The 25,321-nt window shown below is 36.1% G+C and overlaps 1 protein-coding gene across 2 annotated transcripts in view; it reads right to left on the bottom strand.

Moving 5' to 3' along the window:
* ABCC13 (ATP binding cassette subfamily C member 13) overlaps positions 1 to 15,960 on the bottom strand; it is an 85,532-nt gene extending 69,572 nt beyond the window's left edge. Inside the window, exons 1-4 of one of the 2 annotated variants that reach the window (XM_005670294.4) lie at positions 15,792 to 15,960; positions 10,410 to 10,471; positions 3,463 to 3,610; positions 2,595 to 2,737 (exon numbers count right to left, since the gene is read on the bottom strand). In XM_005670294.4, coding sequence (XP_005670351.4) covers positions 2,595 to 2,737; positions 3,463 to 3,610; positions 10,410 to 10,471; positions 15,792 to 15,863 — 425 coding nt within the window. In that variant the 5' untranslated portion in view covers positions 15,864 to 15,960. The remainder of the gene's footprint in view (positions 1 to 2,594; positions 2,738 to 3,462; positions 3,611 to 10,409; positions 10,472 to 15,791) is intronic. The other variant, XM_084991719.1, reaches the window with a different exon arrangement.
* Between the last annotated feature and the right edge of the window lie 9,361 nt (positions 15,961 to 25,321).

Below are 25,321 nucleotides of genomic sequence, written 5' to 3'. Positions count from 1 at the left end.
TGGGAATTTTAAGCCTATTCAGCTACTCTAGAATGAATGTTTCTTGGAAAAGTGTAACTTCGGATAAGCCCATTTATTCAGTAATCCATTTAGGAAATGTATTTGAGTTATATGTGCCAGGCTTTGTTCTAGGAGCTAAGGACACAAAAACTGAATACCTTAGGATCCTTTACTTGGAGAAACTCATAGTTTACTCAGGGAGAAAGACATGTAAACTAGCTCATTTCAGTGTAATATTGAAATTCCTGTTTTGCAGGCATGAGAAAGATAGTATATTATAAAAGTGTGTGACAAAATTAGGGAGACCATTCTCTACTTTACAGCCAAGGACTTAGCTATTCTTTAGTACCCCAAAGACTGCAAATATGAGGAGATTACAGAGATACTTAATTGCCATGACATACAGCTATTTTAGGAAAGACAGTGGCCACAGTGAGATTCTCTAGTGAGTTTCTGGAGCAGCAGTCCTTGTCAAATGGAATTCCCTACTAACTCTATTCTGAGCCCTCTGTATCTCAGTAAATGGTAAGTCATTTAATGGTAAGTGATTTAAAAACTCTGAAGGCATCCTTAACTACCTTCTTCCTCTTTCAACCTACTTCAATTCATCAGTGTGTTATGTTGACTCTATCTTTAAAATAAAGCCAAGATCTGACCACTTATCACCTTCACTGCTACAATCTATTTGAAGCTGCCATGGTCTCTTGCCTGGGTTATCTTCATCTTCCAACAGCTGTTCCTTCTTCCCCTCTAAGCTCTCTTTATTCTCTATGCAGCAGCAGCATGATTCCTATAAAACTGGAATCTAGGAGTTCCCATTGTGGCTCAGCGGTTAATGAACCCAACCAGCATCCAAGAGGATGCAGGTTTGATTACTGGTCTCGCTCAGTGGGTTAAGGATCCAGTCTTGCTATGAGCTGTGGTGTAGGTCGCAGATGCAGCTAAGATCCCATGTTACTGTGGCTGTGGTGTAGGCCAGCAGCTACAGCTCCAATTGGACCCCTAGCCTGGGAACCTCCATATGCTGCGAACCTAAAAAGACAAAAAACAAAAACGCAACTGAGGTCTAAACATATAAATCTATGCTGAAGATCTTCCAAAGGTTTCACTTCTAACACAAAATAAAATCCAATATTCCCATCACATTCTGTAAAGCCCATAAGATCTTTTTCAGCCGACAAGCCTTCTGACCTCAGTCTTAACACTTTCTTCTCAGTTCCTCTGCTCTAGCCTCACTTGCTTCCTGGGGGTCTTCAAAGATACCAAACACTCTCCTGCCTCATGGTTTTATTCCTCTTTGTTCTTTCTATTTGCAAGAGAGACTGTCTTGGCTTCCTCCCTAACTTCCTTAGGAACTTTGTTCAAATGTCACTTTGTAACCAGTGTCTTCCCTAACCACCCCACAGAAAACAGCAATTTCCAATTCTCCAAACTGGCATTTCCTACCCTACTACCTTGCTGTACTTTTTTTAACCTTAGTAATTATTATCTCTTGATACAATCTATATTTATTCATTTGTTTATTATTTATCTGTCCCTTCTAAGTGTCAGCAGGACAGCGACTGTTTGAATTTTTGCTCTATCCCGCTGGTTTACTTAGAATAGTGTTTGGAATGTCTTAGGTGCTTAATGAATATTGGATAATGTGCCTAGATATTATTTGGGGTTCAGGCAACTGAGGATTAATTCTATTTTCACAATTTAAATTGTTCTTAAAAACTCCAACAACTTGTGAACATATACAAAAGGGAAAAAAAATATAATTGTTGGCTAATAAAAGCCATGTTTCAGGGTTCCCTGGTAGCTCAGCAAGTTAAGGATCTGCATTGTCACTGCTGTGGCACAGGTTTGATCTCTGGCTCGGGAACTTCCTCATGCTGCAGGTGCAGAAAAAACAAAACAAAAAAACACCCTAAAACATGTTTCCTTGTGTTTCCTTCATATGGCAGGTAGAGGTAAGGAAATGTCCCCTTGAAAAAGGTGGCATATAGCCAAGGACTCTATTTTACTGTCTGCCCATGAAACCTTGCTTATAAATACTATAGAAGTAGTATAGAAATTCTTTAACTTTTTCTTCTATATAAACATATAAATATACACACATGCATATATACTTATGTATTATTACCTTGGCTGATAAATTTCAACTCCCAAAAGACCAAAGCTAAGAAAAATAGTAAAGGTATGTATTATTTCATTTTCTAAACAGATACTCAAACCAGAATTCCTAGGTTTGAATCATGACTCTGGCATTTTCTAGTTGTGTGGTCTTAGGCAAATGACTCTAAGTTGTTTGTTTTGGCATTGTGATAATGGGTAAATATTACTTCCTACATCTTAGGATTGTTGTAGAGATTAAACATAATAATGAAAGATTTTAGAACAGTGCTTAGTACATGGTTGGTTTCAGTAATTACTCATTATTTTACTGTACTTCACATTCATATTACAAGCAAACCTAACAGAATGCTTGTGTCCTAAATAAAATTTGTAATGGGCACCTACCCCACTCGTTTTTAGCACAACTTTTACAGTGAACCATTTACTTATCATTTACCTGTGGGAAGGAAAATAAAAAGAAGACTTCAACTTACTTCATTATGAGTGGGCTAGTGAAGGACAAAACATCAGCAAATACTTTGAATAAAGCCACTTGAATCAGGACAAACTTAAAGGTATTCCACAACGCACAGAGAAGAGAGGGTTTCCTGGTATGTGCCTCTTTATGAAAAGATGACTACATAATTAAAGAATGAAAACAATGAGAAGATGGGACAGAACTAATACATAAAATATGTATAAATGAACCATAAATTTGTAATGTATTCCAAAGAAAATAAGGCAGCAAAAAAGGAAAAGTTCAGTTAAACTTGAAAATATGATCTATATCATTGGTATGTTGTGTCTCCAAACCACTGGGTGTTATTTATATTATGTGGCAAAAATGGAAAAAAGAAATATTGTATCATTTTTATGAGTTTTGAAACTTTATCATTCATACAGCTTTTATCTTGAAATTATGTTTGAAGATATGTTATATCTTCAAATTATGTTTGTAAATCTAAAGACAATTTACCCATGTGTATACATGATACTAGATGTGGAGTTCCTATCCGAACCCTGTAAGCACTGATTGTATCGCTTATTTTGATGAATAGACATAATGTTTTGAGATGCAGAAACCATTTTTGCCACAATGAATGACAAAAGATATTGGTAGGGAGCCGAATATTATATACACATCAACACATCTGCTCCTGAATTTTAAAGGGAAAGGATGCTAAATAATTTGATGACTGAAATTAGCTGTGGTAATAACCAATTGTACATGTCAAAATGGCTTACTATTTCACATTATAAGAGATTTTTCTATATTAATAACGATAATATCACATATTTGGAACATGTTTTTTATTGAGTTTTAGATAGTAATTAAGTACTTAGGATTTAATAATTAATTACCTTTACTTTTTGCCTCTCTTGAGTTCTTAAAACTTCCTTCCTCCATTGTTTTTCAAAGATGGGACACAGGACATAGGAGGAATCACTTTCATTTAGTTCGAAAAGATCCTCTCTTTCCAAAGGTTTCTTATAGCCTAAAATAATTATCCTAAACAGGAGAGAGGAAGATAAACAATTCAGCAAAACCAACAATCAAACTAAAACTAATTTTGCATGCATTTACTTCATTTCTTGGTTTATATTTTATTGATCAGGTTGCAAGGACTAGAGAGCATGTTTGAGAAGTCATACAACCTTATCCCAGAGATCAATAATGTCTAATAATCACTTGTAGCTTTTCAAAGGGCTGTTTAGACGTCCAGTTATTCAGAGAAACACTCACTTCCTTTACTCATTCTATATTGGAGGCATCCACCTACCCTACCTCCCTTACTGAAATTTAAATAGCTAACTGTCACAGTAAGATATTCATTCCAAGACCCACATTTGCTTTTTAGGCTTGTATCAGAAGAGAAATGAGTCCATCCTCTTCTGGAACTTTATTTACAGAATATCCAAGTGGAGAAACTGTATCTGCCCCATACACTCAGGCCTTGGCCACATGACTTACTTTGACCAAAGGAATATGAGCCAGTGTGACAATGCCACATTGGAGCTGATGGCTTAAAAAGTACAGCAAGGTGCCGCCAACTCCTTAGTACTTGCATGTTCCTCCATTCAAAGAGCTAGCCCCATCCTTTCTGCCTGATCATCTTCCACCCAACTGGAGTTTGGTATTTATTCAAATGAAAACCTCTTGAACTCAGAGTAATCCCTTATTCTAGCCACAGAGTTATGAATTATGATTGGTTTAAATCAGTCCTGGTAATCGCAGTACCTTTTGCTTGGTATTAATACTATAACTCAGTTATGGTTAAGAGAATCAAAACTAAAATTGACTGAGGAGAATATTCTTTTTCAAAAGAAGGAACAAAACTCCAAGAGGACAAGTTTTTGCCTCCCTTTTCCTTCCCCTTCCTTCTTCCTCCCTGCACTGAAAACATAATGGTCTGAGAAAGACGTCATCTTTGCCACCACCGGTGAAAAACCAAATAACAAGGATGGGGAGTGGAGAGACAGGAAAAAGCCTGTCCCTGATACCATTCCCAGCTGGTAAACTACTGAATAATATAAGACAACAAGTACCAACCTGTTTCAGCTAAAACTATTTGGCTATTCTGAGGCTTGAAGCTAAACACACTCCTAAGGGATATAATTCAGATATACTCTGTAATTTATGAGCTTGATGACATGACTTGTTCAGTAAGGAATTGAACCCCCATTTATACCCAGGCCCTCTGACTGTATAACTTCAGTTCTTTTCGTTATAAAGTTTATCAGTCCAAGAGACCATAACAAAGTATTACACTACTCCAAATTGGAACTGCTTTCATTGTCATTCTTGCTGAACAATCTGAATTGATTGACTCTAGGGTGGATTTAAATCCTGTGGTAACCAGTCTCCACTGGATTCAATTTTACTTTTATTATACAACCTAGTATCATTTTGCAATTCATATTTAACAAAACGGCTTAAATGTACTAAGTCAGGACCTTCAGTAATCACGTTTCTGTTGGCTCAATATGCTGGACATTTTCCTGCAGTGCACTTTTAAAAACATATTAAGCAATAAACTACTTTTATGTCATATTAAGTCCTTCTACTCCATTCCACAAAATAAATATTCATTTTCAAAATAAGATTGCATTGATTTCCACAAAAGCATTTTTAATAACATTGACTGCCTCAGCATTCTGAATTAGAACTGTACAAAACTCAGCAGTTTTGGTTCAAGGGGATAAGTGACCCCTGGCTTTCATGCTGAGTCTCCAAATAATGCAGCATCTAAAAGTGACGCTTAAGTTGAATTGATTGTGATTATTTAACTACTGTGACTTCCTTTTTCCCAGGTGTGTGCTTTCTCATCCTCTTCTGCTCTCTTCTGTTCTTATGTTTACATATATACATCCAAGAAAAGAGGAAGTGGTGCTTCTTTAAATCAATTGGTGAAGTAGCTTTTTGGAAGCAACTAGGACAATAGTTGACCCTCCCGGTGAATGAAATGTGGCAAGTGCCAGGTCCCATAAACTTGGGGACTTTAGTCCTAAAGCAGTAATAAAGATATGTACATGTATCTTGTGTTTTTAAGGTTGATATTTCATTTCAGAGGACATTCACTTAAATTATTTTGATCCTTGCAACCCTCTAAAACATACAGAGCAATATTAATTCCTTGTTTTTACAGGTGGTTAAACAGCAAGGAACTCTAGGGACTGGTCACAGGGTTTTAAATGTGATATAAACCAGTGCCAACTTAACCAAAGGCAGACAATGTCACAAAGTGTAACATCTCTATTCTGAACTGGATTTTGTTACATTAGAGAGAATTTTGAGTGTTTTTAACACTCACAACTATGTATGAATATCTCATCCAAGTGACGTTAAGGGTAGTTATCCAATGGCAGCTGGCTAGGGGATAAGATGAAATGTAAATTTTGTAGATGAGTAATAATTGAAGACTTGGAAAGTATATATACCATTATCAATTTCATTATTGCTAATGAACTTTTTAAACATTTCTGAAAGGGGTTATTGTGTAATGGGAAAAGGTGAGACATCAGTCCGTACAGATTTATAGGATAAGACAGTCAGGTACTGTATGGAGCTCCCTTATGGATCAATGGGTTAAGGATCTAGCATCACCCCTGCTGTGGCTCTAGTGACAGCTGTGGCGCTGGTTCAATCCCTGTCCTGTCCTGGGAACTTCTGCATGCCATGGGTGTGGCCAAAACAAAAAGTCAGATAATGTTGAGGTTTTATTAATATGTGAGGAAAAGGTAGGACAGATTGAATAGTATATACCTGGTTAAAATAATAATTCAATTGTGGCCTATAAAAACTTTAACTAGATTTTTCCATGTATGTCAAGGGGATTATTCTATGATCATGATTATTATACACTGATGACAGGATATATTTGCTAATAAAGCCTTCATAATTATTTGATCATCAACATGATCTAGACAGCTACAGCCTTAGGAATTAAGGCTCGGAAGCGTCTAATTTCCTAATTATTTGTATCATCTCAGCTCCATTTTAATTGAATTATTCATATAATTATGGGAGCTTGATTTGGCTCAAGAAATAATTTCTGACATTTTCTATAACACAAAGAACAAATCTGAACACACAATTAACCAGTGTCTTCAAAGAAACATTCTCTTAAACAATAGCTGTGTTTCAGCTGCAACTGTTTGATCATCAGATAAGAAACCACAATAGATTCATGCCAATGACAGTTTCAGATAATGGCAGGCCATGGAAATATTTCTTACCTAGTTCTGAGATGTTAAATTTAAGCACAAAATAAGTGTGACATTCAACAATGATAACTTATTTGCTGAATCTAAGATGTGGACTTCAAGATATTGAGTTGCCATATTTTAAAACTTGCTATATTTTATCTTGTTTACTAAATCTAATTTTAACTTCCTATTTTATGCCTCCTAAAATGCTGTTTTTTAATATTTAATATCAATGCATATAGTTTTTAGAGTTTGATAATAAAAGTTTTTAAAGTATATTTACTTAAAAATTATCTGCATCATTTAAATTCTATGATAGCCTGTGACTTAAAAATGACAGTATGGACATCACTTTCTCAACTCATGGATGAGACAGAACTCAAGTTTCAAAAACATATCTATATATAAAAAAATTTGAAAAATCAAAAGCACTAACTGTAAACATTCCCCATTCACAGTGTCTATTTAACCTTTTTTTCTAGTGTGTTAACTTAATGTATCATATTGGTATAATATTTTTGCCATCCTCTAAGTGATCCCTAGATTTGTGCAACTTGAAATTCTTATAATTCCATCTCTTCTGCCCAATTATTTGCTCATCAGGGCTATCAATTTTCTACTTCAGTAGCTTTCATAAAAATCACCAATCATTGCTACATTGCCAGATTCAATGGAGAATGCTCAGTTCTTATTTCAATTTACCCCCTTTCAGTATTTGACCCTATTGGTCACTTTGTTTTTCTCCTTTTTTGACAATTTCCCTAGCTTTCACTCCCACCCTTTCTTTGGTTTGTCTCTCACATTCTGAATATTTAACGCCCTTTGCAGACCCCCCTCCTCTCCCTGTTTAAATACCTAGAATTCCCAATATACTGTTTGTTCATCCGATTCAATAGACTTTCCTCCGGATGATCTCAAACACACTCATGGTTTCAACTACTAATCTACAGTCAATGACTTTCAAATCCATATTCATAAGTTGGAGATCTATATTTCCAACACCTGTTAGATATTTTTTATGGGGATGAGTCAGGCCTCAGAAATTGAAGCTTCCCCAAACTGAACTCACAAATTTTTCACTACACCTGAACCTCACAATTATTTGAGCCAGAAACTAAGATTTATTCATCTCCTACATATCATATCCACAGAATTGCAAAGGTGAGTTTCTGAAGTGCAAATAGGATGTCACTCTATTTAAAATCTTTCAGTGGCTTCTCACTAGCTTCAGAATGTCCTAGAGAACTTTTTTTTTCTTTATGTAATGATTTTTTCCCCCTCATCATAGCTGGTTTAGTGTTCCGTCAATTTTCTACTGTACAGCATGGTGACCCAGTTACACATACATGTATATGTTCTTTTCTCTCACATTATCATGCTCCATCATAAGTGACCAGACATAGTTCCCAGTGCTACACAGCAGGATCTCATTGTTAATCCATCTGTCCTTCCAGCTTGATCTCTTGCTAATCCCAACACTGAAATGTGGGAGGGTCAGTTTTCCCCTGCCTCTGTGGTTTGCATATGGTATTTGTTCAACTGGAAATGGCTCTTGTTTTACCTCTACACTATTTAAATTGTTGTATTAAAGATCCTGCTGTATAGCACTGGGAACTATATCTAGTCACTTATGACAGAGCATGATAATGTAAGAAAAAAGAATATACACATGTATGTGTAGCTGGGTCACCTGGCTGTACAGCAAAAAATTAATGGAAAATTGCAAACCATCTATAATGGGAAAAAAAATCATTATAAAATTAAAAAATTAAATTAAATTAGATTAAATTTTAAAAAAGCATGAATTGCTTATAAACAGTCCACAACTGCAAATTTAGTCCAATGACACTCTTGCAAATTGTGTTTCTCCATCATACCTACATTGCTTTTTCCTTTTTGGGGTAATTGATAGTGTGATTTTTTTTTTTTTTTTTTTTGTCCTTTTGCCTTTTCTTGGGCCACTCCCGGGGCATATGGAGGTTCCCAGGCTAGGGGTTGGATCGGAGCTGTAGCCACCGGCCTACACCAGAGCCACAGCAACTCGGGATCTGAGCCTCGTCTGCGACCCACACCACAGCTCACGGCAGCGTGCCGGATCCACAACCCACTGAGCAAGGCTAGGGATCGAACCCTCAACCTCATGGTTCCTAGTCAGATTCGTTAACCACTGGGCCACGATGGGAATTCCCGATAGTGTGATTTTTAATTTTTATAATTCTTCTATGAATTCCTGGAAGATAGGATCTAGGTCATTTATCTCTGCATTTTTAAATGTTTTAAAGGTTAGCATAATGTAGGATATCTGATGTACACCAATATCCTCTTCTTTTCTTTCTTTCTTTTTCTTTTTTTTTTTTTTTTAGCATTCATCAACTATTGGGAACTTACTTATAGATCAAGTAAAACAATTTCCTTTTTGACAACTACAGAGAGAGGGACCTAAGTTAAGATGATAAGATTTCATATTATCAAAACATTTCCATTATGGCAAAAATAAATACATTTCAAAAGAAGGCTTCTGAATTTATAAAATTAGAAAAAATTCAACTCTTCTCATTTAATATGATATGTCTTGTTTTAAAACCCTCATCGCATATTAGAGATGAATTGTTCTATGAGATAAACCACATTATATGTCTTTCTTACAAATGATTGCCTGTGTGTGCATTGCATATGTGTTTCTTTTTTTTTTTTAATTTTTATTTATTTATTTTGTCTTTTTTCTTTTTCTTTTTCTTTTTTTTTTTGTCTTTTTTTTTTGTCTTTTGTCTTTTTGTTGTTGTTGTTGTTGTTGCTATTTCTTGGGCCGCTCCCGCTGCATATGGAGGTTCCCAGGCTAGGGGTCCAATCGGAGCTGTAGCTGCCAGCCTACGCCAGAGCCACAGCAACGCGGGATCCGAGCCGCGTCTGCAATCTACATCACAGCTCACGGCAACGCCGGATCGTTAACCCACTGAGCAAGGGCAGGGACCGAACCCGCAACCTTATGGTTCCTAGTCGGATTCGTTAACCACTGCGCCACGACGGGAACTCCTGCATATGTGTTTCAATAGTTGAATGGACGCGTGTATGTGAGAGCATTTCCAGTAGAGTAGAATAATAAAACAAAACAGAAAGCATGAAGCAAGAACTCAAAAAAACTGACTTCTAACATCAGGTTATTGGGCTCCTACCTGGGTATCAATGCACAAGGTACTTTCTCTCCCTGAGCCTCAGCTTTTGTCATCTGTAAATATTTATCCCATAGGACTTGGGGAAGAATTAAATGAAATAATATATATATAAAGTTGGTAGCAGATACTTGATGGCAATATTTATTTATTTATTTATTTATTTATTTATTTCTGTCCTTCCCTTGTTTCTACAGGGATACAAATCTGATAATAGGAAGCCATATTGCAGAAATATTAGTAGTTTTATCTGTGAAGCTATTTAGTGTGTTACTATATGTGATTTTTCTGCAATAAATCATGTAAGAAAAAAATCTTTACAAAGTTATTTTGTAAAAATGTTCATGATTAGATTAAAGGAATAACATTTAGGTGTCATTTCCCTTGGAATGTTCCTCAGAGTGGTACACTACAAATTAGTAAAATTCCTACCTGCTAAACCAGGAATATGTTATCCTACTGAAGAATGAAGCACTTTTCTCTGGACTGCATTTCTAAAAGAAAAATATAACAAGTCATGTATGAAGAAAACGCCTTTGTTTTACATTTGAAATATCTTTGTCAGCAAGTAGAAAAGTAAACATAAAATCACTTACGTCTCAGCCACCTTGATATCATAATCTTTAAAGAATGCAATTAAATATCCCTTGAACAGCAATTATACTAGAGGAATTTTAAGATTTCTCCCAACATTTTAACTCTATTCATATAGCAAGAAATCATGTACAAAAGGAAAATTATTTCTAAAATTCCTATTATTCTCTCTCTCTCATATCTATCTATATACACAAACATTTAATTTATATGACTATATATATGTACACATACATATTATATACACATACTTTAGTTTACATACATGTATAAGCTAAATTTAATACATTGTAACTGCTAAATTAAAAACAGTTTTGTCTTTTTTATGAAAAATAGAAAAATAATAGGGTATATTTATATTGGTCTACTTCTATGTGTTTAAATACATAGTTTGTATAAATGTATAAATACATACGCAATTATATTTTATTATAATTACATATTGTTGTGGGAGTTTATAATAGGTTTCATGAATTTCTTCCCATTGCTCTGCTGTGTTTGATCAAAAGAAGGTGAGTTTAAAAGAGAAGGTCTCAAAAGTAATAATTTCATATTTTTAAGGTCAGCATAAATCTCTGTATTTTAAAAGTTAAAGTAGTCACATTATTAAATATCATTACTAGAACTGTCCCAAATTTAACACTTTTGCATTGGTTCTAATCCAGTTCTGATTTCATATTCAAAAAAATATTTACCACATTTAAAAAATTCTGATTCTAGAAGTAATGGGTGAAATAAAATTTCATCTATCCAGCAAGTGTCCTAGATACAGAGAAAAAGTGTGATACTCGCTTGAAATTTGTTCTCTGAGTTATAGAAAATGATATAGCATAGGTCACTGAGTGTGTGTTTGTACATACACATATATATGTATATATGTGTGTGTATGTGGATGTATGTGTGTGTGTGTATATATATACATATACATATATAGTTGACTCTTGAATAACACCAGTTTGAACTGCCTGGGTCCACTTATACGCAAATTTTTCCCAATAGTAAATACTACAGTACTACATAGCCAGGGGTTGGTTGAATCGATGGATGAAGAACCAGGCATATGGAAGACTGATTGTAAATTACATAAGGATTTTCAATTTCTAGGAGGCTAGACACCCCTAATCGCTTCATTATTCAAGATCAGCTGTAACTTAAAAAATTGGTATCTATCTTTATATGACTGTTTCAAGAAGTAAATGCCATGACAAATGTAAACATTTATCAAACCCCAAACATAGCATCATCATAACTCTGTTACCAAACATATTGTTTGGAAAATAAGTACATATATTGTGTATGTACTTACAGCATCATCATAACTCTGTTACCAAACATATTGTTTGGAAAATAAGTACATATATTGTAGGGAAAATGTTCTGAAAATCCTCTGATTAACCCGGAGCTCACATTTTCTTTCACAGGGAGGTGTCAATTTGAAAATTGGCCACCAGTGTAAAGATCTTATTCATATCCAAAATACATATATTGCTGTGGCTGACTGCAAATGGTTGCAAATTCTTTGCAGTTTTTTCCATCAGAGGTAGACTCCATTTCCCACCTCTTGATTTTGGGCTGATATTGTTTCTTGTTTTGATAATCAGAATGCAACAGGAGACATTAAGAGAACTCCAGCGCTAAGCCTCAAGAAGCTTTCTATGCTTGGAACCCTGAGTGAAACACATGACTGACACCCAGTTGGCCTCCTGGAGGATGAGAGACCATATGGAGGAGAACCGAGGTTCTCCTCTGACCGCCTGTCACGATCCAACAGGTCCAGAGAAACATGAGCTACATTAAAAGGTTTTTTTTAGGGCCCAAGGCTTGCAAAGCTTCTAGACAAGGTTACTTCAGCAGATCAAGATCTTGGTCTTTGATTTAATATTTGCTCTAGGCTCATTTTCCCTGTGAAAACATCTTATATGAGGCCGTTTGAATCCTCTGGTAAATAACTTCCTTAGATGTGAACCAGGCATCTTATACTGAGTTTATCACAGTGAATTCCCAGAGTATTTACCTTGCAAAAGAAATAAGAGGCAGGTAAAATATCTGGTAAAGTTAATTAAGCCTTACCAAGTACCAAAAAATGTATAAATGACTTCTTGAAAAATAAGTAATTACTAAACTCATAGCATGGGTCTCACCAAGTTTATTATTGATATATTGCTGCAAAGCAACATTTATATAGAAAACCAGGACATGACAATTCTGAGGGACTATTCCAAAGTTCTAATCTACTCCCACTTCTCCATTGGACGTTTTATAATCCTCCTAATTCACCTGTTCTTTCTCTGACAGCACTGCTTCTGGCGTCTTAACTGGCACCACATGATTTGACATTTCTTTTGTTTTCCCAAGCCTACGATAGGCTTTTGTTTTCTAAGCTATTTTATTACGTTTGTGCTTATTGACTGCTGGGCCTTCATATAGTAGGCATCCTATAAAATGCCTTAACATTAATGACATGATAAATTTTCATTTGAATGGAAGTCTTCTTATTTCTGAATTACGATGGAGGAACAGAAAGTTTAGACCTTGGGAGCACAGCATGGCCCAAGTCCAGGATTTAGTGAAGTGTGTTGCTTTCAATCTTCTTTGGGTTCAGCTGTGTGATGTAGCCTCCTGAGGATGTGGTTTGTGTGACTGCTACATTTAACAGTATCTCATAACCCCTAACTTTAGGAACTTCCTTTGTGGACATTGGAAGAAGGTCCTGGGAACAGTGGAAGAAGTTATGGGAAAGTGGCTGCACAGGCTCATGAAGAAGGGTAAACCTCTAGAAAGTAAAAAGATTTATGTTTCTTAATCACTTATTATGTGCCAGATTCTGGGATAAGTATATGCTTTCATTAAATATAATATGCCTTTATGGTGGGACTATTTTTGTCATCCCCATTTTACAGAAGAGGATTCTAAGGCCCAGAGTTTAAAAAACTTGCCCAAGATCCTCCAACAAAGAAGTATAAGAGACTGGACCAAATCCGGAATATTCATCCTATCTTCCGGTCATAATTCCACAGTCTCAGCTCCACCTGTTACATGCTATTCGTTGCAACATAGAGATACCTCTCCTCTTATCTACTTCCTTGTATTTTACTTTTCCTGGATAAAGTTACCTTTGCTTCAACCCTATATAGGATTTATTGCTTTGGTAAAATTCATCTCCTCCCATCCTAACCTCCAAGGCTCATATTCTTGTTTTCTGTTACCACAGCAATCTCAACATACTCCTGGGGGGGTGGGGGTGGCATTTAAAGGTTCTTCAGATCTGTCCTCACTGAATTTACACTCACTCTCACCTGACTATCCAATCATTTGTCTACAAGTACTTCTCTCCTGGTAAACATAGTTTCTCTGGAGGACAGAAACTATGTTTGATTTATCTTTATATTTTCAAGGCCCAGCTCATAATGTCTTTTATATGAATGAATGTATGAATGAGTGAGTGCTAATCACTGCCAGTAAAAACCTTTTTAGACATTTCCTATGCATTGGTCCCAAAATACCAGCTCTAGAAACACAACCAGAAAGTCACATTCTTGGCTTATAAGCTAGGTTGGGATTTTTATCTGAGATCTATTTTGTCAAAAATATTAAGTCTAAGTAATGTGAGTTCCCATTGTGTCGCAGTGGGAACAAGTCCGACTGGTATTCCTGAGGATGCAGGTTCAATCCCTGGCCTCACTCAGTGGGTCGGGGATCTGGCATTGCCATGAGCTGTGGTATAGGTCACAGACACAGCTCAGATCCCATGTTGCTGTGACTGTGGCATTTGCCAGCAGCTGTAGCTTTGATTTGACCCCTAGCCTGGGAAATTTCATATGCCTCAGATGTGGCACTAAAAAGCAAAAAAAAAAAAAAAAAAAAGTCTCAGCAATGAAATGTAATCACACAAGGTTTTCAACATGCTTTGAAGCCATCAGCTTTAAAAAAAAAAAAAAACTTGCATCACAGAAGTAACAAATAGAAAATGTGATTAAAACAAGTGTGTTCAGTCTTGTATCAATAACTTATTCATTCATAAAGCTATCCAGATTGAGTAATAGTCAAGGAAATAAACACTGCTGGAGTCTTGTTGGAAGAGCCCACTGAAATTTTGGGTGAGGGAATTGTTTGGGTTTAGCAATTTCTTACCCTGTAAATTTGTAATTCATTGCCTTTGGCCACCTCTGCAGTTAGACTAATGATGTTAAACCAATTTCCCTGATTAAGTCTACAGTAAAGTGAAAAGGGGACTTATTCAATACTTATATTTTATAGATTTAAAAAAGTGCTTTACATATTATTTGTTTTACCTTGATAGAAATTTATAGTTTCTTTTTTCAATAAATTATTAATGTATAGTTGATTTCGAATATTGTGTCAATTTCTGCTGTACAACAAAGTGACCCAGTCATACATACACATACATTCTTTTTCTCATATAGTGTCATTTTTATATGTAATCAGAAGAATGGCTGTCATATTTATTTGACGCTTGTACTTATTAACAAAAGCCAGGATTTGAAAGGTTCTGTCCCCTGAATGTGAAATCCTTTTTAAAAATTTTTCTTTTTAGAACTACAGAACCCACATGTGCTAAGGGCTATTTCTAAGATCTATTTCTAAGATCCTGTCTTGCATAGTGGTGAGAAATAAAACAAATTGAGTTTTTATTAGGGAAATCACTCCAGATATGCTACACAACTGCAGGGTTCCTTTCCTTAGCACATGACTTCTATCGTGGAGGAAGCACGTGTTGTGGGAGGAGAGGGGAGTGGCAGATCAAGGTACAGATAAGGTCTGCAGTTTCTGGATTTTCCGGAGGCCTCAGTGTCCCTGTACTCTGTCAGTTGACACACTGTTTATTTATCCCGAATCTCTCCTGGGGTTTTAATGGGCTCTACTGATGGTAAATTTCCATTCTGACCTCTACTCCTTCAGTCAAAGTCAAATCCATTCATTCTTTTCTCAAATGTGTGTTTCTGGTAACAGGGGAGTCACCTAATCCCTTCAAAAATGCCTCTTTGCTTAGGCAGCCACCTCCACTGAGATAGTGAAGGTTTAAGTTTCACACCATCCTCCTGAGCGTGTGTGTGTCTGATTTACTAGGAAAACAAAGATCTAAGACATCAATTCACGTTTCCAGATCTCAACAGTTAGCTCTCCCCACTTTCCTTTTTCCCTCAGACCAGCCAGAAAACCGCCCCGCTTTTTCCCACCCTGCTCCACCCCGAGCTTTACCTGCGTCCAGGAGCCTTGGGGGACCCGCTGGTAGGAGCCGCTAGCGCCCCATCTCCACAGGCTGGAAAACATGGCCCGCGGGGATTCTTGGCGACGGCGACAGCGACGGCTAAGGGAAGCGGAGAGAGGTGCCGCGGCTGTCACCTCTCTTGGCAGGGGACCGTCAGTCCCGCCGGAGCCTGGAAGGTGGAAGGAAGGGAGCACTCAGCCGGGCGTGTCAGCTGTCGCCCTGCCCTCTACCAGCACTTCCTGCCAGCGCCCTGAGCTGCGAGTTGGGGCAGGAAGGGAGGAAGGCGGGGGCTGAGAAGAAATGAGACCTTCGGTGGAGTCCAAAGATCTCTGCTTTTTGAGAAGTTTGCACTTGACTCAGTAGCTCCAGATTTCTCAATTTCCAGGGTTACTTTAGAAAACGTACCCCTTGTCTATAGAAGAGCAAACTCTTTTCCCCTTGGGATGTCATTTATTTATTTGCAAACAGAAGGTAAACAGCTGTCCCCTACAGAAAACTGTTAAGGACAACAAGTGTCAGTAGAATTTTACAGAAATTTTATTGCAAGGGGCTTTAAAATTAGAACGTTAATGGAATGCTTCCCTAAGTATTAGAAAACAGTAACAGTATATAGAATCTAAATTTTACTCTCCAAACTAATCATAAAGCTATGTAATAAGTGGAAACACATTGTAGTAACTAAGAGTAGCAAAGAACTAAATAAAATATGTGCCATACAAAGGGGGGTATGAAAATTAAGGATGACATTTTGCCTTTTAATAAATATTGATGGATCATAGACCTTGTATAAAGAAATGTTGGTGTGTGCAAATAATCATTTTCCATGGGATGTGTCATTGGTCTGATGAAGTACTTTGTTTCAATTGACTTAGAAATTGAAATAACAGAAGGAGGAGTAATTGTAAGAATTCTGTGTAGTGGGGATAAGGATAAGTCAACGTGATGATTTTACAAGGATGGGTATTGTGTTTCAGGACCAAGGAACATTCTGTCTGCTTCTTGAAATCAATGCTAGAGGTAGGCAGAAAAAATTAAATATTTAATACAAGGAAAAGCCAGTATCCTAAAGAAAGGGGCTCAAAGATGGTACTTAGGGGGAGTTTTGGTCTGCCCACAGAACAGGTCAAACTGAGAAATCCAAAAATGTCTACACAGGGATTAAACCAAATGATACCTCATGGAATTAAAATACTGGGGAGTGTTTAGAAACACAATTTATTTGACTCTCTTCAAACCATATTTGTCTGGCCCTATGCAAAAAGGAAGTTGTAGTTTTCATTTTAAAGTAAATAAGACTGAAGAACTGAGGTCATAGTTCAAAACTTAGACATTTTGTCTCACTTCTTCCAGAATTTTTCACAAATTCACAGGCCGAAATAGGGACATGATCAATTCAGCAGCCTCTCTTTGAGGGGCCCTTTCCCCATCTGTATTTTTAAACTCTTCCCTCTGGATTCTACACAGAAAAGACAATGTCATCTTATACATTTAGTTCCTGCTTTTTCACATATAAGGAGAGAAGAAACTTGAACCTGTACCATGTGGGGCGGGGGGGGGGGGGGGGGGAACGAGGACCTAAACATAGCTCAGGCTCCAAACTCAAGGAAGTTTTCCTTCCTCCCTCCCTTTGGTTAGTCTCCTCAGGAAAGGGTGGTTCTAGCAACTGGAAACAGATTTCCAAGAACACCCAGCTCTAAAAAGGTGTCATTACCTCCCTGATTGGTGAAGAAAGAGAAATCCCTAAGGTAATGAAATGGGAGAAGTTAGGGAAGGCTATAGATGTGTTGAGAAACAGGAGTGGGGAGGGGTGGAACCCCTCCCCAAGGGGATTGAGGAAAACGTAGCTGGGGCCCCACAAAATTACAACATAATGTCAAGTTTCTCCTGAAGGAGATACAAGATAAGACTGTGCTAAGGAAAAAGAAGACAAGAAAGACACCTAAGTTGTTGTTTTATTTTGTTTTGAAGTAGTTTTTATTGCTTAGTGCTAAATTAAGGAAAGCTCAGTGAAATATTCAGATTACCTAAGGAACAGAAAATATTAAATGACTCTGACAGAAACAAATCCAAATGACAAAATTAGCATTCTGACTCACTGAATTCCCGTACTGGCTGAATTGTGAAATAGCTATTTCCCTTTCTAGCAAAAAGACAATCACAGAGAGGTAGCATAACAGGACTTAGGGATTTAGTAATGAGTGTGGCATATATCCTGTGACGATATTCAATTTTTTAGGTTGCTGAAAGATTCGTTAAGAAGGGTTCTTATCTTTCCAGGGATTCCGCTCTACTTTACAAGTTCTGCAGGCTCTGCACCTCATCCTTTCTGGCTAGCCTCCAAAGTCAGGGCGAGGACCTCTGAGGTTGACTAAAAGTAAAACTGAAAGAAAGAGCTCCCTGTTTCCTACTTTCCTGTAATTATCTGAGCATATGGATGTCACTGTGGCAGAGAGGGGACAATTCTTTTCTTCAAGGTGATTGCAGATTTTGTCTTGATGGAATAGATGCTATTATTTTCTTAGTTCTTGTTAACCTTAGTATTAAAAATTGAAATAACACTATTTGGTTCATGGCATACTATCATCATTTTATGAAGAACCATTTTTTATTTTATTTTGTTTTATTTATAGTTCACCACTTCCTAATCCATGTTCTCCACCTTAAGTTACTTGTCTGGAGTAACAAGTTTCTTTTCAATCAAACATCTACACATTTATTGAAAGACTTGTTTATCCTTGCAAACTCTATGCTGCTGTTGTATGTGTTTTACACATACGTACAAATGGTATTTTCCTATAAAGTTATTGCAATAGACTTCCCTCTCTCCCCGTGTTTTTTTAATAACTTTATTTGTAGAGCATCTACCCATGTAAGTCTGTGCAATACTTACCCATTGTTTCTGACTGCTGCTTGATGCCTTGTTCTGTGTAAATACTGAAATTTCTCAGAACTCAAGAGTGCGGTTGAGCACACAGACTCTAAGGTAAGATTGCAGGTGAAATTCTGGCACCACCACTATTTACCAGCAAATTATTAACATCTCCTGGTTCATTTTCCCTTCTATAAAATGGAGAAGTAATGCCTTCATCATGGGTTTCTTGTAAGGACTGTGATTCAATCATGTAATAAGTAAATCATTTAGAACAGCAAGGTAACATGATACATATTGTGTAAGTTAAGATGATGATTATTACTTAGCTAGTTACCAAGTCAACAATATGTAGGCTAACTCCAACTCTTTGCCCTTGAAGTCAATTATGTAAAAATCAATATTACATCTTTCTTAGATCTAGGGTTTTTTTGGGTTTTTTTGTTTTGTTTTGTTTTTAAGGGCTGCACCTGTGCTGTATCAGAAGGAAGTTCCTGGGCTAGGGGTCAAATCTGAGCTACAGCTGCCAGCCTATGCCATAGCCATGGCAACACCAGATCCAAGCCACATCTGTGACCTATACTGCAGTTTGCAGCAATGCCATATCCTTAACCCACTGATTGAGGCCAGGAATCTTCATGGATACTAGTCGGGTTCTTAACCTACTGAGCCACAGTGGGAACTCCCAATCAAAAGTTTTCAATTTTTTTGGACTCAAGACTTCTTTACAATCTTGAAAATTATTGAGTACTCACATTGTGTGTGTGTATGTGTGTGTGTGTGTGTGTGTGTGTGTGTGTGTGGAGACAGTAGCTCTATTGATATTTGCCATATTAGAAATTAAAATGTTTAATGTAAAAATATTTATTTCTTTATTTAAAGATAACAATAATAAACCCATTACATATATCATAAATTGTAGAAATAAAAATAAAGATTGAAGGCTTCTCAGGGTATAGTCCAAATCCACCACATCACAGAGGAGGTGACCAGATCAGGAGAAAGACTGATGACTTTCCCAACATTAGAGTCATTAGAATTGGAGAAAAAGCATCAGATTTCTTTGAATCCAGGATTCTTCATTTTTTTTCCACTGTACCAATCCTATACTTTTTCATTTTGCCTCAAATAGCTATTGATTTGTAAACATGAGAGAAAGGCTACAAAGTCTGCTCCTTTGTATGCTGATAAAGGGTCAAACAAGTTATTGGTGATCAATTTTGTTGGTGATCAATTTTGTTGCCACTGCAGAGTTGTATTCACTTGACTTAGCAAAAAAAGAATTTCTAAATATCTTCCTAAAAATTTCATCAGTTATCCACTGCATTTTGCTTAATGCTATTCTTTACTTAATTAATGTATTTAACAAGCATTAATTTATTACCTCTGTATGCTGAGCATTCTGGTAGGTGCTAGAGATATAATGAATCATTCCTATCCTCAGTGAATTGTACATGAGTGGGAGAGACCAAGAAGAAGCAAGTACACACAAGCAAACAAACAAAAACACACACCTACAAAATGTACAATGCAATGAAGAAAATAAATGAGATGCAATATTAGAGAATAATTAATCAGGATAAACAGCTCCTTCCGGATTAGTTGATGAAGGTTCACAGATTTTAACATGATGAATACACTGTAGCAAGCAATATATGTAGCTGCAGGCAAACTATCTTGGATAGAGGAATTCCATGGACAGAAGCCTGAATACTTCTCTGTGTTTGATTTTTCATACTTTTTATGATGTAAATTACTTGGAAAATATAATCTTCCCATGACTAGGTGTTGCCATTCCAGCAGCAGGACTGAAGACTTTATTTCTCCACTGTCCTTTCTCCACCATCATCTGACTCATTGTTTGGTTTCTGAGGTAGATATGGGGTAAAGTCCACACTTACCTCACCTCAAGGTGGTGATTATGACACAAGAATATAGTCATCATCTTCCCATTAACATTAACAAGATGAATTTATGGGATAAGGATGAGCTATAGAAGGAAGACTTTTATTAATTAGGCTTTAAAAATGGCACATCAATGAAGAGAGAGAAATCAGAAAAACTTTAGATTCTTCAAAGAGTATAGAAGTGATCTGCCTTAATTATAGTAAATCCTTATAAAAATTTAGACATGGTTTATCCCTCTGTAGTGATTAATTATTAATTGGGGAAAAAAGTAATCTTTAAAGAGAAAAAAATTGTTTGTATTCAAATTTGGAAAAATGGAAGAGAGTGAATATACATATTATTTATTACGTTAAATTTATCCCTTTGTAATGACCTGAAAGTCTAATTAAAGCTCACACTAATTTTAATTTAAATGTCAAATATACTTATGTATATTTGGAATAATAATTATATTTATGGATATATTAAGCAAATTAACTAAATGTATTCTCTCCCAATTTTATGAACAAACATAAAAAATATTAAAAAAAAAGGGAGACTCCATAATCCCAGGTTGGCAACTCTCTATATGATTTTCTATACCCTAGTTTTATCTGTAAGCACCATTATTGTGTTTAATTGCAATTTTACCAGGGTTACATTTGTGTCCTTCCTTTTGCTCCAATGGTTTCCTTTTACTGCAGTATCTACATAATTACCTTTTTAAAATAATTAACCTAATGTTCTATTGTGCTAATGCAGCAAATTTAATTAATGAAGTAGTCAATTTCTCAAATTTTAGATTATTTTCAAATTTTTACTGTCATACAGAAGCTAGTCATATGCTTCTTTGTGCACAAAGTATTTTTATACACTTCTTTTTGTTACTTCCTTGAAACAAATTATAAGACTTGTTAATTAGTTCAGGAAGTTTAAAATTTTTAATGGCTCTTTGTAACTTTTGCCAACATTGTATAAGAGTACACTACTAACGTATTGTTTCCAGGGTCATGTTTATTTCTATATTTACTTATTTATTTCATCAATTCTGCAACTCTTCTCTAGTTCCGTGGAAAATAATGATTGTAATGATTAAGGAACATTAATAATGATAAACTTAACCTAGTTCAGAACATATCAGGCACATTTCTAAGCACTTGATATAGAACTATAATGGAAAGTTATAAATTCTGTATTTAAATATACTTACATTTGATTACTTATCTTTCACTAATTAGCACAGTGACCTTACCTCTCTGAGATAAGCTTTCCCAGTCATGCTATGTAAATAATATGCAAATAATACTAACAATCTTGCAGGATTTTTGAGAGGATTGCTTTTCTTAAGATTTGAATTTTGTATTTAACCCTTTAATCTGATTGCAATTTATTTCTTGACACGTTAAAGTTTGTGTATCTAATTTTTTCTAAACTGTTAATTTATTATAAACTTGCTTATTAAATATTAGCCCTTTTGCCAATATGTAGTAATATGTACTTTCTTACATTTAAATTATTATATACAATCTTATCTATTTTGAACTTTCTATTCTTTTTCACTGATATATTTTCATACCAACACAGTAATACTTTAGTGATTATTTGCATCCAAATGCATTTCATGCTTTAGTAGCTATACTTTGTTTTCTTAAACTCATGGTTTTTCTTGTTTCGTTTGTTTCAAAATATTAATTCATACTTTTGCAAATGTATTTTTACCAGAAAATTTTAGAATTATTTTGTTGAGTTGCAAAAAGGGGTATTAGTAAATGCATATATGAACTTCAGGAGTACGAATATCTTGTCAATACAATCAAAATCAAGTTGTTTTCATTTTGTGGATAGTTGCTCAATGTAACCAGGTATCACCTCTGTAAATGAGATTGTTGGTGAGAGAAGAACCTTCCGATGCTCTCATTAAAGTCGTTTGGAGTTCCCATCATGGCTCAGTGGTTAACTGATCTGACTAGGAACCATGAGGTTGCAGGTTCGATCCCTGGCCTTGCTCGGTGGGTTAAGGATCTGGTGTTGCCGTGAGCTGTGGTGTAGGTTGCAGACACGGCTCGGATCCTGTGTTGCTGTGGCTCTGGTGTAGGCCCGTGGCTACAGCTCCGATTTGACCCCTAGCCTGGGAACCTCCATATGCAGCAGGAGTGGCCCAAGAAATGGTAAAAAGACAAAAAAAATAAAATAAAATAAAATAAAAAGATAAAGTCATTTGGACTTAAGAGTTCCCTTGTGGTACACTAGGTTAAAAACCAGGTGTTGTCATAGCTGTGGTGCAGGTTCAATACCTGGTCCAGGAACTTTTGCAAGACATGGGTCCACCCAAATGAAAAATGAAAAAAGTAGTCACCTTTAAGAAACTTTTTCACTAGACAAAAACCTGTGTTGATTGTATCTACAGAACTAACTGAAATATATTAAATTGGATACCTTATTTGAAATATATAGGATGTGCATTCTAAAATATTTATTATAGTTAAGTATAAAATGTGCAAATATATTTTAAGTATCAAGAATATAAATGTTGGTATATTGAACCAGAATGTGTCAATCATAAAAAATAATAAGGAAATTAATTTGACTAATGAATTAAATCCTGATTTAATTGAAATACATTTCAATTTAATTACATATACCCCAAGTATGATGCTGTTTAAATGGAAGATAATAATATTGCATTTTATGAAGAAAGTTGATTTGCATGAAATATTTCAATAAGAAAAAAGAGTAAACTTACCTTAAGTGAATAGTCTAAATTATACAGCAAAATTTTAATATATTAGACATCTATTCACAAAATTTAAATTTTTAAAAGATAATTATAATTAATATTATTAGCATTTATTTAGTGTTTCCCACATGACAGGCATGTTCTAAATGCTTTCTTTGTACTCATGTTATCTCAGAGTAAATCTATGAGGAAGAATTACTATTATTATTATTATTATTATTATTATTGCTTTTTAGGGCTGCACCAGTGGCATATGAAGGAAGGTTCCCAGGCTAAGGGTTGAACTGAAGCTGTAGCCACTGGCCTACACCACAGCCACAGCAACATGGGATCAGAGCCACATCTACAACCTACACCACAGCTCACAGCAACGTGGGATCCTTAACCCACTGAGCGATGCCAGGGATCGAACCTGTCTTCATGGATGCTGGTTGGGTTGGTTACCACTGAGCCACAATCAGAACCCCTACGAGGAAGAAATTATGATGATCCTTATTTTAGAGTTGAGGAAATTGAAGCACAGAAAAAAAAAATCTAAGAACCTTGTTCCAAATTATTCAGAGCAAGTGTTTAACTGAGGTTGTTCTCCAGAACCTGTATGTTAAACCGTTTTGCCCCAAACAATTAAATCCTTTATATTGTTTAACTTCACCTTTGCTTTGCAATTGCTTTTGATTATCTATAGATTTAAAAATTTGTAGTTCCTGTCGTGGCTCAGTGGTTAACAAATCCGACTAGGACCCGTGAGGTTGCGGGTTCGATCCCTGGCCTTGCTCAGTGGGTTCAGGATCCGGTGTTGCCATGAGCTGTGGTGTAAGTTGCAGACATGGCTCGGATCCCACGTTGCTGTGGCTGTGGTGTACGCTGGTGGCTACAGCTCCAATTAGACCCCTAGCCTGGGAACCTCCATATGCCATGGGTGCAGCCCTAGAAAATGCAAAAAGACAAAAAAAAAAAAAAAGTCGAAATCCTTTGCAATATTTTGACTATTTATTTCAGCTGATAAGGAATTCCTATAAAAGATCAAACAAAGTTTAACAAGTGTTCTTGTTCAGGATTAAAGGCTAAATGTAGAACAAAACGGTGTGCATAGTATGGATTAAAAATACAGCACAACTTTCAAATATGACTTTTCAATTAAAAGTATGATATATGATTGTAAAGTATTGCCCTTATGCCCATAACACTTTCTGATTTAATTTCAAGAATATTTTATGATTCTATAAAAACTCTCTCAGTAAAGGTCTATAAAAGCTATAAAATACTGGTTTGACCTTTACACTTTCTACACCAAAAGTAAAATAAGCAATTACATTCATCTCCTACATAGAAGCAAGAGGCTAGCAAGAGGCTGTCCAGCCCCTAGCACTGACAATTGCAAATTCACCCTTTACTTTGCTCAGGGGAAGGATGTCTGGCTGGGCGCATCCTCAGCCAATAGGAGCTGCCAAGTCAACTATATATGTTGCTTGAGCACCATCTGCTGGGCACATTAAATAATAACCAGTTTGGGAACACTAAGATACAGAACACCTCAATTCCAGATAGACTTCCCTTTATGACCCTTGTGTAGTAGCTAATCCATTTCCTCTAGCTATTTGGAATTAATCGCCCAGGCAGTTCACTTACCTCCTTCTTTGCCTATTGATTTACTGGCATGAGGAACTCCAACTGGCCAAGTGGTAGGCTCAACTTCCAGTTTAATGAAACCACAATACTGGGTGTCCTGGTAGAAGAATTCCTCCCTGGAGAACCAAGATTACTAGCCAGAAGAACCACAAATCCTGAGGTCCCTAAGGTCTCTGACACAAAAATTCAACTCTGCCATTTTAGTGTTAAAGCAGCCATAGACAATGGTGTGATGGCATTATTACAATAAAAGCTTATTAAACAAATAAACAGCAAATCTAATGCAGCCTGTGGTTCATAGTTTACCAATCCCTGATATTTATATATATATGATTTTTTGGCAGACGGACATGATAGAGAAAGAAATAGATTTCTAGTAATTAGGAGAGTCTACTTGG

This window comes from Sus scrofa, chromosome 13 (genome assembly GCF_054392235.1).
Source record: "Sus scrofa isolate SSC_HxYL_T2T_F1_AM1 chromosome 13, Sscrofa_HxYL_maternal_Yorkshire_Landrace_v2.0, whole genome shotgun sequence".
Classification (NCBI taxonomy): Eukaryota; Metazoa; Chordata; class Mammalia; order Artiodactyla; family Suidae; genus Sus; species Sus scrofa.
Note: the sequence above shows the minus strand (reverse complement) of the source record. Positions and strands in the feature narration are given on the sequence as shown.